This window comes from Nyctereutes procyonoides, unplaced genomic scaffold (assembly GCF_905146905.1).
Source record: "Nyctereutes procyonoides isolate TBG_1078 unplaced genomic scaffold, NYPRO_anot_genome, whole genome shotgun sequence".
Taxonomy (NCBI): Eukaryota; Metazoa; Chordata; class Mammalia; order Carnivora; family Canidae; genus Nyctereutes; species Nyctereutes procyonoides.
This window is the reverse complement of record NW_026575146.1, coordinates 38,127,935-38,141,802: the sequence shown is the minus strand read 5'-3', so window position 1 is coordinate 38,141,802 and position 13,868 is coordinate 38,127,935. Positions and strand designations below refer to the sequence as shown.

General features: G+C 48.2%; 1 protein-coding gene across 16 annotated transcripts in view; it reads left to right on the top strand.

The window, feature by feature from the left end:
- AOPEP (aminopeptidase O (putative)) overlaps positions 1-13,868 on the top strand; it is a 335,041-nt gene that overhangs the window by 185,633 nt on the left and 135,540 nt on the right. For all 16 annotated transcript variants that reach the window (XR_008662500.1, XR_008662501.1, XR_008662502.1 and 13 more), the window contains 2 exons: positions 4,025-4,214; positions 8,478-8,584. Coding sequence is in view for 9 of the 16 variants with exons in the window: in XM_055310035.1 (XP_055166010.1) it covers positions 4,025-4,214; positions 8,478-8,584 (297 nt within the window). In the remaining 7 variants the exon portion in view is untranslated. The remainder of the gene's footprint in view (positions 1-4,024; positions 4,215-8,477; positions 8,585-13,868) is intronic.

Genomic DNA, 13,868 nt, shown 5'->3' with positions numbered 1-13,868 from the left:
ACAATCTAGTTTGACTTTGGAGGGAGAGGAGCCTCTGTCTCTCTCTTCCCTGGCTCTTCCTTCCTCTCCATAATGGGATGTCGGGGTCCATATGCTGTTAAGATTGTGAAAAACTTTGAATCACTAAGAAGTTCAAGCTCGAGGAGTCTAAGTGCATTTCCTAGATGCACTTCCTGAGGATCTTTATAAAAAGTGAATCTGCTCCCTCCAGGGATTGGGATCAGCTCCAGTATAGTGGGAGGAGTGGCCTGGGGTTCTCCTTGTCCTTAACCAAAAGCTATTTCCTGCCCTCCTGGTCCCTCCCCCGCTACCCCAGCCTGCTCTGAGGCAGCAGCATGGAGCTGCCACTGTAAGTGCAGTGCCTCTCCCTGGGCAGCAAGATGGACCACGCTGGTCACGTCTCCCTGGACAAAGATGAAATAAATCACAGAACAGCCCCTGCTTAAGATCTGATGAAATTCTCCATTTCCGCTCTAAATTGAATTCCTCCTGAAGGATTGGAGTGGCTCTTGAGAGTAATGAAGGCACTCCTTCCTCCTCTGCTAGAAGCATGTTTTAAATTAACAGACACAGCCTTCTGATCTGGGTGGGGAGGTAGCTTTTAGGAACAGTCTTGAGATGCTGTTTTCAGGCCAGAAATGATATTTTTAATCTCAAGGGGGCAAGGCAGCAGACATGCAACACCATGTGGCCTCCTCTGAAGGGAGCAGCCCCGCTGGTGGTCTCCTGGGAAAGAATGAGAACACGTGTCCCGCCCTTGCTCTTTGCTGCCCTCCTGCTCAGCCCACTGTCCTCCTCCACCACTTGTGACAAAAGAGAAATTTATGATAGAGAATCCGAACCAGTGGGCTTGTGCTTTCTGAGAGTTGAAAGTATTACTTTCTCATCCATCTCTTCTTTGGGAAAAGCGATAAATTCTGTGAATTAAAAAACAAACAAACCCAAAACTGTATTTAGGATGAAGGCATCATTGAAGTGATTATCTTCCATCCTCTGCCATGATGAATTGATAACTTGGCATTTGTAGAGGCAGCTGACACAGACCCTTTCAGGGGAAAACAAGAAAACCTGTTTTCAAATGGGCCTTGTCAGAGTGAAGACGGATGACCTGCTGGCTGATTAGAACCATGAATAAGGCTCTGAGAACGTGGGAATGTGCGAGGAACCCAGGGGTGAAACTTATAAATCAAGGTTAAGGTAGAAGTAGAAAATTCTAAACATCCATTCTATAATAAAGGTGGGCAGGAAGTAGATTATCTGTTGGTAAAGGAGTATTTAATATTACTCCTTGAAGTGAGCTTAAGAGCATTAGACTTTTCCCCACTCCCTTTTGAAAAAAAAAAAAAAAAAAACAACAATGTAAAAAATCCTACTTGACAGGAGGAATTTTGACATTTAGGGTCGAAAGGAGAGGAGGAAAGTCTCCTTAAAAGTAAATGCTATTGCTTCGTGTGTGTCAGAATTTTCTTAACAGCCCTTGAGAAAGGTTATCAAAACCTGACTCCATGTTTTTAATTTAGCTTTAAGAAGGAGGCCATTTCCTTCATAGGGAAATACGACCCCAGAGTAGCCCACAGGTAAAACCCAACCTCAGAGGGCGGACTCCATCCACTACAAGAGGATTTCCTACTTCTCAACTGGAAAATTGCTTTTCAGGGAGAAGGTCATGTTGTCCACAGATAATAGGGTCACTTATATCAAGTGAAACGCCTTTCCTTCTGACCCAGGGGGACGTTTAGACTTTGATCTTTCTCAGAAGACAGTAGGAAGTACATTTATTCCTGGCAAGGCAGAAGGGACTGGGGATGGCAAGTGGGAGTGTGGGATTCCAGCAGTGCCAGTGTGGGTCCTGAGCCCAGCAGGGATGCACTGGGGCCGGGCCTGGGGGAGTCCTGGCAGGTGGGGAAGGAGGTCTGGTGGAGACAACAAAGGCCATCGGAGGGAAAAGATTAAAGGGCAGGAAAAGGCACAGCTGCCCCCCAGCCCCCATGCAGCTGCTTTGGTGCATTCCTTCAGGCTCTCTAGACTTTGATATTTGCACCAATGGGCCTTGGCTGGGCTTCTACCTCGGGACCGAGCAGCAAGTGGTCACCGTGGACAGAGCAGGCTTTTTCTCCGTGGCCAGTCTGGCTGGGATTTCAGTCCTCCGCTTGTGGAGCCCTCCTGGGTGGATTGGACAGACGGCTGTCCTGTCCTCGCTGCTACGTGCGGACCGTCCGTGTCTCTGGCCACAGACCCATCCAACACAGGCTCGCCTCGGAGCCTGTTTACAAGGCCTGCAGTTACTTCTGTTTTGTTTTAGCCAAAGAGGTGAAATGCTGCCAGCAGTATGTCTGGAATGTTATTTACTTGGTACATTTCTGTGGCTTTCCTTTGTGGGGCTGCACATGCCAGAGCAAGGGGTCATTTACTCCGAAAATGCCAGGTTTCACAGTTTGTCTTCTCCACGGGAAGACTTTCTCAGTAAGAAGGTTAGCTCCTGGGCCTCCCCCTTCCTCCTTCCTTCCTTCCTTCCTTCCTTCCTTCCTTCCTTCCTTCCTTCCTTCCTTCCTTCCTTCCTTCCCTCCCTCCCTCTCTCCCTCCCTCTCTCCCTCCCGTCAATCCTCCCTCTGGTCTTCCCCTCTTTCCTGCCTCTTTTTGTTTTCTGAACCAGTGCTCTGAGCTGTGCACCGCCCCCCCCCCCCCTCCGTCCTGGATGCCCCAAGTGCACTTTCAATTCCTGGGCTTTCTGGTGGACTCCGCCGAGGGCCTGGCAGACACTTTTCGTTTGCGTGCCTGCCCTGTTATTATTTCACATGAAAGCTGTCTATTTTGGCACACATGGCTCCTGCGATTTGAGTTGAGCTCTGAGAGCTGAACGGGCGATGTTGTGCAAGGAAAGTACAGGTGGGGTTTTCTCTCCTGGTGGCCGTGGGGGCGGAGGACAGATCTGCTGCGTTCAGTCCTGGCTTGTGTAGAGCCGACAGGATAGCAAACAAATGGCTTTTAAAGGAAGGAACCAGTGTGTACGGTTTCTTAATTTGGGAGGTTTCACAACTGTTCTTGTTCAGTTGATGGAGGAGAGGTTTTGGGGGGTGTTTTTGTTTTTTGGTTTTTCTGTTGTTGTTGTTTTTGTTTTGAGAGAAAATTCTTCATTAATAAAACTGCAGACAAGTCCTGCATAAATGAGCAATGCAGAAGTTGGAAGCGCGGGAGGTTTTCCATCCACCTCTTCTTTTTTCAGCCTCCCTTCCTCCCACTTCATCCATGCAGTACTAATCATGGTATTTGGGGTTTTAAAACAAGGTATAGAAAATGAGATTAGATAAATCTCCCCAGCTGGTGCCAGCCCTGGGCCGTTTGCACACCTGGGTGGGTACTCCTCCCCACCCCCCACCCCCTGCCTCATTTTGTTATGTCATGTGAGTGTATAAGCACCTACAGAGGAGATGATACCTTTGAAAAGCTTTGTCTTCCAGAGACTTGGCCTTTATCTGAGTCTCTGGGAAACCTCGCCCATCCCCGGCACCTGTTAGTGTGTTAACTCCGTAGCCAGCCCCAGTCTGAAATGGAAAATTTTGGTCCCATTCTTCTTGGCTTTTCCTGTCTTTCTGCATGACTTCTCAATTTGTGTGTAAGCTCCTCGGATTTTGGGCTGAAGGGGCTTCTTTGATCCTCTCTTGACAGCATGGGCTTCACATTCTCACACCTGCTCTTCTTTTACAGTCCAGATTTCAGAGTAAATGCTTCCATTGCCTTGTCATTTCTTTGGTTTAAAACTTTGGTGCAGGTTACTCATTACAGGTAATAGCTGTTGGATGACGGAGACAACTGCTTGGCACAAATGGCCACCTGAACTGCTGCCAGAAATGTAAACCGCCACTTTATTTATTTCTGAAAGCATCTAAGCTGCAAGCCTACCGGTCATGATCTAGCATGCGCATGATAATAACAGGCTCACCAGGCTGAGAAAGACGCCCCATGGGGCAGCCTCAAGGGCAGGCTCTAACAAGCCTCTGTGTGTTTTCTCCCCCATTATTCACAGCCCACACATCATTTTCCTCTCTCAGAGCGTCTTGATAGGAATGAACCATCTCTGTGGGACCCGGCTCTGCCATGAAATCGCTCACGCCTGGTTTGGCCTAGCCATTGGGGCCCGGGATTGGACGGAGGAGTGGCTGAGTGAAGGGTTTGCCACTCACTTGGAAGACGTGTTCTGGGCCAAAGCGCAGCAGGTAGGTTTATAGTAACCCTAAGCAATTCCCAACCTGGAGTCAGGTTCAATTTGTAGGCATCTGTTCATTCCACGGATATGGAGAGGGCCTATCGTGTGGTAGGACTGTGCGGTCTGCTAAGGAGAGAGCTGATTCAAGGAGAGCCCTGGGCACATCTCACTGTAGGGACAGGATTGAGGATAGAGGAACAGGCAAACACATCCATAACGTGTCAGGTGGTGAGCGCCATGAAGGCAGGTGAACCAGCCAGACAGTGGTGGGGAGACTCAGTTTTAGGAGGCACCGAGAGGAGGCAGCTCTGAGGGTGGTGGACATTTGCACAAAGACTGGGAGAGAAGGGTGTGTGGTGGCACCAACTATGCTCAGTTTTATTTTTTTGCTGATCAGATGAAAATTTAAATCAGGAGGCATAATCTCAAGATGTCTGCTGGCAAGTCATGAAGAATAAAGCGGGCAGTGCCGTAGGTTAGGGAGTGCTGAGGACTTAGATAAAGTGGCAGCCTCCCCTCAGCCCAGACCAATTGTGGTGGTGTCAGTGGGGCGGCTCCATAGCGCCTGGACTCTATCTGTTTAAAGGAAGTTGTAAATATGGATATTTATGTGAAATTTAGTAATTTAAAAAAATATTATGCCAACTCAACATACCCAGAGGTGCGGGGAACACTTTCCCAGTTTACAACCGCTATTTTAAAGAACTGACTGTCGGTTCTGATGAGGATATGGCAGCTAAACTGCCTCCTGCTTATTTTTCAGTTCCTATTATTTGGTCACTCTTTTCCCTGCCATCCCTACCCCTTATGCACTGGACTAGTTAACATTTTCTGAAATCCTCAGGTTTGTGCATACCTGTATGATTTTGTTCAAATTCCTTGTGCCTGTTGCAATCCTGTTTATTTTTCACTAACCAGCTTGAGGTCACCTTCTCTGGATAGCCCAGACTGACCATTCCACTCGCAGCACTTGCTCTTCTAGAAGCTTTGAACTCCCACAGTATTTGGTACTTAACTCTTTTCCCTCACTTTTTTCTTCTTCTATTCTCACAACTAGACTATGACCTCCTTCCAAGTGGAGCTGCTTCTTATTCAGCTTCCCACTCCCCCTGCACTTTGGCCAGCAGTGTGTGCATGTGTGTCCTCTGCCACATGGTGGAGAGAGGCCACTGGCAGATTTGGGCAAAGTGGAGGGGTTTGGCCTCAGACCAGGCAGGGAATCCCAGCCCTGCTGTTCACCAGCTCTGTAAGTACGTAGGTTACATGGCCTCTCTGACCCTCAGGTTCCTCATTCGGAAAATGTGCCTAAGAATGTGTAAGGTGGCACAGTGAATGGGATAATTCTGAATGACACATGGAGCTCATACGGGAAATGCCCATTCTCCTTTTCTGTTCTTTCTCTTTATATTTCCCACCACCCACCTGACCCACAGTAGGCATTCAGCAAGGGTTAAATAATTTAAGGCCAATATCATCATCCTTTCTCTGGGGCGCTTCAGCCCTGAGACAATCAGATTTGTGCTGTTCTTGGTAATCATGAGTATATTTCAGGCATCTAACGATGATCTCTCTGGCCTTTATCCCTGGATCCCTGGAAAGCACTCCACCGTTGCCTTGGCCCCTGCCCATACTTCCAGAGCTTCCAGAGGGTCAGTCCTGAGTCTCATTGCTTGGGTCCTGCCTCTTACTGCCCTGAATATGTCCTTCTCCACTGATAGACATGAAGCCAATCTGGCCTCACATCACAGCTGCATGCCTTCTGTGTGTCCATTCTGTGCTTGACCTGTAGGGATAAAAGGACAAGTAAGACACAGCCCTGCTCTGAAAGAGGTCATAGTTTAACTGTGAAGATAAGAAAAGCATACACACACACCAAAAAAAAAAAAAAAAAAAAAGAAAAGAAATGAAATGAAAAGGAAAAGCATACACAGTAAAAGGAAGAAGAATATATGTTAGAAGAGAGAGGTAAACACCAAGTATTGGGCAGCCCGGGTGGCTCAGCGTAAGTTTAGCGCCGCCTTCAGCCTAGGGTGTGATCCTGGAGACCCAGGATCGAGTCCCACGTCAGGTTCCTTGCATGGAGCCTGCTCCTCCCTCTGCCTGTGTCTGTTCCTCTCCCCCTCTCTGTGTTTGTCTCTCATGAATAAATGAATAAAGTATAAAAAAACAAAAACAAAACACCAAATATTGTATGATTTCAAAGGTGGAAGAGGTCAGGCCTGAGCTGGTCCAGAAATCTTGAAGAAGGTGACTTCTGATATGAGCCTCAAAGAGAAAGTAGGAGTTGAGGTTTCTCTATTCTTCTTTCCCTTAACCTGGCATAGGGGACAACGCACCTCATCATCCTCTAGGGTATAGGCAGTATCTCTTCAATATGTGAAAACATTTTGGTCTGAAGCAAAGCAGCCATTCTGGGCTCCAGCTCAAAGCTTGGAAGCACTTCCAGAGTACATGGATTATTCAAGCCCCTTCCTTGAAGGGTGGGACTGAGGTGCTCATGGTCCCTGATGAGTGTCTGCAGCAGACTTTCCAATTTCCAAGCAAGAGAGGAGGGCTCTTCAGGACAGGGAAGGTGGGCTGGCTCATGGGGCTCTCCTGGTTAGCAGCGGATGCCTCCAGGGAAGAGGCGATGAGGCATGTTGGCCACTGGGCTGCCCAGAAGACTGGGCTCTGCAGCACTAAACATTAGCAAGCAGAGTGGGGCGGGCAGGGGTGGGTGGGTGGGGGACACCACTGAACGAGGAGATAGAAGGTGGCATTCCTCTTGGCGTGGCATTCACCAGGGAGAAGGGAATTGGGTTAATTGCAAGGTTGCCTCATATAACTCGTCATTGACCTGGATAAAGTCTAGCTTCCTTCACAGATGTCTTAGCTCAGGCTGCCGTAACACAATACCACAGACAGGAGGGCTTGAACAACCCTCGTTTTCTCACAATTGTGGAGGCTGGAAGCCTAAGAACAGGGTGCCGGCAGGCTTGGATTCTGGTGAGACTTTTCTTCTGTGGCTTGGTGATGGCCACCTCCTCACTCTGTGCTCCCATGGCTTTTCCTCTGTGCACATGTAGAGAGCGAGCTCTGGTGTCTCTTCCTCTTCTTGTGAGGACACCAGTCCTATTAGGCCAGGGCCTACCCTGATAACCCTGTCAATCCTAATCCTTAAAGGTCCTATCTCTAAATATAGTCACATTGGGGGGTTAGGACTTCACCATGTGAATTTTTGGTTCCTAGCAACAGAGTACACAGGACCTGTGGATCATCTGGTCTCTGCTGGCTACCTGGCACCTCTGTCTCTCCCTAGATAATAGTGTGCTCCTGGCCTGACTACATCCCTAACCGTTCTCTAAACACATCACACTCTTCCCAGGCCCCGTGAACCTTGCACAGGCTTTTCCTCTTCCTGAAATTTCTCCCCCCAGGCTGGCTCCTGCTTTCCTGGGCACCTGTGCAGGTCCCACCACCTCCTCAGGGAAGCCTTTGTACTCACCTGGCTGGCCAGAGGGCACCTCAGTTCTTCTCTCACCTGTATCATCACTGCACTCTGATGGCTGGTGTTCTCAGTCTTCCTGAACTCCTCAGGGTATGAGCTGTGTCCATAATGTACCCAGGGCCTGGTAGAGACTCAGTAAATATCTGTTGAATGAACTGTTAAGGATCTTTAATTTCCAGAAGTGCCTGTCATTACTAACAGTTCCCTCCCAGGTGGATGTTCTGCCGCCCTTCCTTGCAGAGACTTTAGCCATGGGGCCTCATGAGCCCAGTGACAACAGACGATTCTCACCAGCAGGGCAGGGTGTGATGGCCTTCCCCTCCCCCAGAATGAGTACACTCTGGTTATGTGCAAACAGAATCATCTGGGCTACATTAGCAGGCTCCTTAACAAAACTGAGGGCTGGGAAAAGTAGGAGGTAAATGGAGGGGACCTTCCCCACCTTGTGCAGAAAAGACAAAGCAGGAAAGGGCTGGATGGAATCAGAGTGGAAATGTAGGAATTCTGCTCTGTCTGGGTCAGGGGCGTGTGTGGGGTGGGTTCCCAACAGCCGGGCCCAACTCCATCACCAGCAGGAGAGTGAGCCACTGTGGCTTCGTCTGAGGACCTCCCAGACCCCTTTGGCCTACTGACTTTTCTGATGGGATGCAAGGCCCAGCAGGGAGGCCATCTGTACCATCACCCTACAACTGAGCAAGCTGCTCTATCGGGTGGCTGTGACCTCGCACGAGGACAACAGTGACTGTGTTTTGTGCACATGTGTTTGTGTGTCTGTCGCCCAAACAGCTGGCCCCCCACGAGGCATGGGAACAGCAGGAGCTGAAGGCTGATCTGCGCTGGCGTTGCCTCCAGGATGAGGTGCGGAACTACCCCGAGGAGATGCAGGTGTTGAGGTAAAGTGCTGTGTGATCTCTTTACCTTCTCATCCTCTGCCTCCCCTTCCAAGATGCATCCTGGCAATCTATTAAATCAGCTGTTTCCTTTTTAAATCAAATTAGGTTAGGTCACTCATCCTCCCAGGGATGTGGTTCTTATGTTTTAAATTTTTCGGGGTGTGGGTTTAGATTTGCCTTCTGACATTTTCCTGGTATCTCTTGTTCAGGAAAAAACAAACACAAGGCCATTTATTTCCAGGAGCAAATTCTTTGTTTGAAGTTCAAATAGTCACTCTGTGTGGTGGCTGAGGACTTGGACAAGGTTGGGGTTTGGTAGCCTTACAGACAGTAACCCTTTAAAGCTAAAAGAAAAAACAAAAAAACAAACCTTTAGGAAAATATTGAGTCCTAAGTGTTTAGTAGTAACAGATGTTGGTGTCAATGGGGCCTTTTGTTTTGGGTCATCCTAGCAGGAGGCCACTCCTGTGCCTGGGGAAGATTGCACTCCTAGCTCCTGTGTTTGCTTTCCAAAGTGTGTTTCCTGGTAGGATTGCTTCTTGCTATCTTTCTGTTTTTGCCCCTCTCTACTTTGCTCATTTTATTTATTTCTCTAAATAGTTGTTTATCTGAAACCCCAAGCCTTGGCCCCAGGAATACTGTGATTGCTATGACAACAGAAGCCCCTTCTCCACTACAGCCAAGTGTGTGGAATATGCAGTCAGACAGGTGGGAAGACAGCCATCCAGCAGTCGCTCCCCATTTTAGGCGACAACCCTAAAGGCCAGTTTACCTTTGGGGTATAAGCAGTTCAGTTGTTTTTAAATAAGCATCCCCACTCCACAGTGGTTGGCTACTGAGGCCAAAGTCTGAGGGAAATGCACCAAGCCCAGCCCAACCCCAAGGAGGCTGGCTGGTGCTTTTGTACAGCCTACTGCTTGGGGTGCAGCCATTCTTCTTCCCATGAAGAAATGTCCCTCCCCACACCCCCAGGGGCTTGCATACAAACCTCTGCAGTCCTCTGACTCATCCATTATTTAGGAAAGCTAGATCCAGAGACAGGAGCCCCACTCTCCCCACTCATTCCCCACCCAGCACCGCAGTATGCACACCTCTGCACTCAACCAGTGGGATGGCTGTACCTGTGACCCATGTGGATGGGGTCCGTGCTCTCACACAGCTCCCACTTAGCAGGACCCCGTTGCATTCATGGCTAGTTTTAGATGGTGAGAAGTGGCACGATCCGGAAGGTGACTCAAAGGCCCTGAGGCAGGAAAGGGCTTGGCCTGCTGGTGCTTGAGGAACAGAAAGGAGGGTCAGATGGGCAGAGAGAGGCAGGCAGGAGTCACCCCAGCTGGCCTTATGCCACAGTGCAATGCAAGGTGCTCCAGGGCCTGCAGCAGGGATCCTGATAGGTCTTGTGTTTTCAGTGCTACTCTGGCCACTGGGGGATGGACTGCAGGCTGCAGCAGGATGGGAAGGTGGAGGTTTAGAACCTGGCAATCACCCATGTAAGAGGTCCTGGCGGTGGTGGTGGCAGATGCAGGGAGCAGATCCATCAGAGACATGTTTGGGTGACGGAGCTGGCGGGTCTTTGGTCATTGAGTGTGGAGAAGAGGGAAATGAGAGTGTCCAGAATAACTCTAGGCTTTTGACTTGAGCAGCTCATTAGATGGTGAGGCCATTTGGTGAAACAGCCAAGACATTGGAAAGAAAAGTAAAAATCCCAGTTTTGTATGCATTAAGTTTGGGATGCCAAATAGACACTCAACACTGAAAACTTAGTGAGGTCTGCAAGTCAGCACCACACCAGAGAGATGGAAACAGTCCATAAATTCTTAAAATTCTGAGCACACTGAAATCACCAGGGAGAGAGGGAAGAGAGGGAAGAGGTGGAAGGAAGGTGGGGAGCCAGTGGAGGAGCTGGGCATCTGGGCATCATGATGAATATTAGTTGGTAAAATGTGCTTCCAGTTTATAAGCAGGCCAGCCGCACATGGGGAAGTCAGTACGCACGTGAGGAGAGCCTTCTCTCTGGACTTGGTGGAGTTATGATCAGCCCAGCCTCTGATGGCCAAGACCTTTGACTATGTGTATGGGAGAAGAAATACACTATTTTTAGACCCTTGTGCTGGAAAGCTTATTATGGCATTTGTTTTTCTTTTTCTTAGTATTCAGAAATTGTGTTTGGCTAAATTTAGGCTAACCATGAGATGACTGCTTTTGAAAGATTTGTTGCACATCGGTATGGAAATTTGTTATCAGATGCACTTACAATGAAGAGGAAATGTCTCTGAACCTGCCCTGAATTATATAGTCTAGGTTTACTTTATCCCTTCCTTTAGAATTCTCCCTTAAATGGGCACAGAGAACCTAGAAATTACTAAAAGTGGAAACAAATTGGAGTTATAAAAATTTGTTCTCAGATTTTATTTGTTTTATATGCAAATAAGACCTTGGGAAAGAAGTCGCTTAAACCAAGTCAGTAATAAAAAATGCTATCTTTTTTTCCCCTCTCCTTCAAGATAGCCCATGGTCTTGAAATGATGGACCAAGAACAATTTGGAAGTCTTGGTTTGTGTCTTGATATGTTCCTAGTTCCTTGGTATGGACAGACGAAATGGAAACTCCTCTTACTCATCTTTGCAGCAGTTTTCAATATGGTTGACCACTCCCTCCTTCTAAAAACACTCTCTTCTTTTGGCTTCTGTGTGCCACACTCTCCTTGATTCCTTCTGCTCTGCTGCCAATCCTTCCCCACCTCCCTGCTGGCTATTCAGCATCTTCATGACTTAGATGACTCACAGCTCAGAAAGAGGGATTAAAGTGTCCAGCATCATACAGCTGATAAAGAGCAGAACACAGATGGAAATCCTGGAAATCCAGGGTTGGAAACGACCTTCTTTTCCCCACATACTCTCTCTGCCTTCAAGGAACTCAATATAGCATTTAGTTGCATTAAAACAACAAAACCAAACCAAAAAGCCATGGCAGGTATCTTGAACTGTAGAAGGACATGAAGGTCATGGTTAGAAAGAAGTATCTTCAGACCACGTAATCTTTGTCTTTATACACACGAGTGCATGTGTCTGAATTATTTTGGTAGCTATCACGAAAAAAGAAAACTCAACGTTGTGTTGATTATAGATATTGGAGTATTAACAAAGTGAGAAGATAAAAACTAAATAGTGTTTGGTTCTGGCTTGCTAATTTTAGTAATTTACAATAACTGTTTTCCGATTGTATCTCCCATACATCTAGTGTTGAACATGGCTCTCATCGGCTGTGTCCTGGATTGACTTGGTTGTTAAGATTCATTTGGTTACAACAGCTCCTGTGTTTTCCTTTTCTGCCTTCCCTGCCTGGGAGGCCTGTAATGTGGCTGCAGGCTCTCGAGGCATGCCAATTTGCTCATAGTTTCAAAAGGTTAGGGGTCATATTACTGACTCCAAGCCTTTTCTCATTTGTTCATTATTGAAGATGCTTTTCCCACAGACGAGACCCCAGTGGCCCTCCCCAGACTCTCCCTCACCTGTCCGCTGACTCTGGGCATAACTGTGTGCCAGGCGAAGCTGATCTTATTACTGTCTCATTCTGCTTGGCCACCACCACTTCCCTTTCTGTCATTCGCAGCCCCAGCCCACCCTTGACCTTGTAGCAGTCAAGACTTTTGCTGCTGAAGATGTCAAGGGCCTTCTGTAGGCTCCCTTGCTTCTGGTCCCTGGGCCCTGCTGGATTCCCACATTCTCTCTGAAGTGCTTTACTCTGTTACCATACTCTGACGGTCTGGGGATGGAAGAGCTACGACGGGGTCAGGAGAAATCGCTGTTGGTTTTTATTGTTTGTGATTTATTATCACTTCCCCTCTTTTCTGGATTCATTGTTAAAGTCAAGCTCATGCTGAGAGAAATGTGAAAATACATCATGTTGAGGAGGCGCTGACAGGCCTAGAATCTGTGTGGCTCTTTCTCCTAGCTGCTGCCCCCACAGACAATATGATTCCGGAGAAATATGGATTATCTTGTCCTTCCTTCTGCATAAATGCCTCATTCTCTGGTCACAGAGACATCCCATAGTAATCGAGGGGAGCCCCAAGTATGCAAGTCTCCTCTGGAGATGGAGCCAAGATGAAATGTGTGTGCTGCTGGCTCTGTGAGTCTGCATGATGCCTAAGCTGCATGTTCCATTTGAAACAACGAGACTTTTGAGATTAGTCTAAGTGTGTACCTCCGGTAATACACGAAGCTTTCACCTCTGACAGTTTTCTCAAAATTTTAATTTCTGATCCTTGAAGAACACAGCAGTATTTTCCCACCCACATGTGGGGACTCATCCACTCACCACCACCCAAACCTGCCTCGTGGTCAAGCCCCCCTCCTCTGAGAGTCTCTTGTCACTGTCACACACCTGCCTCCGCCGCCCCTCCATCCTGGGGCCTCAGACTCAATGCACCCACTTCAGGCACCGCCAGCCCCGCAGGCTGCGAACCAAGACCTTCCCTCTCCCCTGGGTAGCTCCCTTCCCTGTGGCCTTTGGTGTTGGTTCCAGACCTTGCTCCTCCTCACTCTCCCTGCCTCCTCTTGCCTCCTGTCCCCCAGGGAAAACTAAGTCCATTAACATGTTCTTCCTTCAGTTCTATAAATGCATCAACATCCACATCTCCCTGGCCTCTCGGAGGCCCAAGAGCCCACTGTCAGTTTCAGTACAGCTCAAGACACGTTTCTAATTCCAGAGGTGGCAATGGCGACGTGTGTGCATTGACGCAAATCTAGAACTTACATGTGTCTAAGTGAGCTTTAGATCCTCTGCCCATGAAGAGGAAGGGAGGGGAGGATCCATATATGAGGGGAGAATGAAGTTTCCATCACTTTGGACCATGGGCCAGGGTCATGAGTCTAGGGAAACTATTTTTCTTCCTGAGTTAATTTTGCCCTTATGATCACCAGATTTTGTAAACATATTCCAGTCTTTATATTATCGGAGCTCCTCTGCTTTGTTTGGTACTATTGATAACTCTTCCTTCTGGGAATCTCCACTACCTGGCTTTCCTGGCAGCGCCTCTTCTGGCTCTCCTGTACCCCTCTGCTGTCCCTCCTCACCTTCTTTGGGCCCTTCTCTTCCCCTACCTCTTCAGAGTTGGTGTTCCCCAGGGGGCTCTGCTCTTAGCCACACATCCTCCTAGAGTGGTCTCGTCTACACCCACTATTGTAGGCGGGATTCCTCAAGAGCAGGCCCTGAGACAAGATTCATGTGGAAGAGATTTAGTAGCAAGTATGCCCAGGATGGGAAGTAGAAGTGAGGAGAA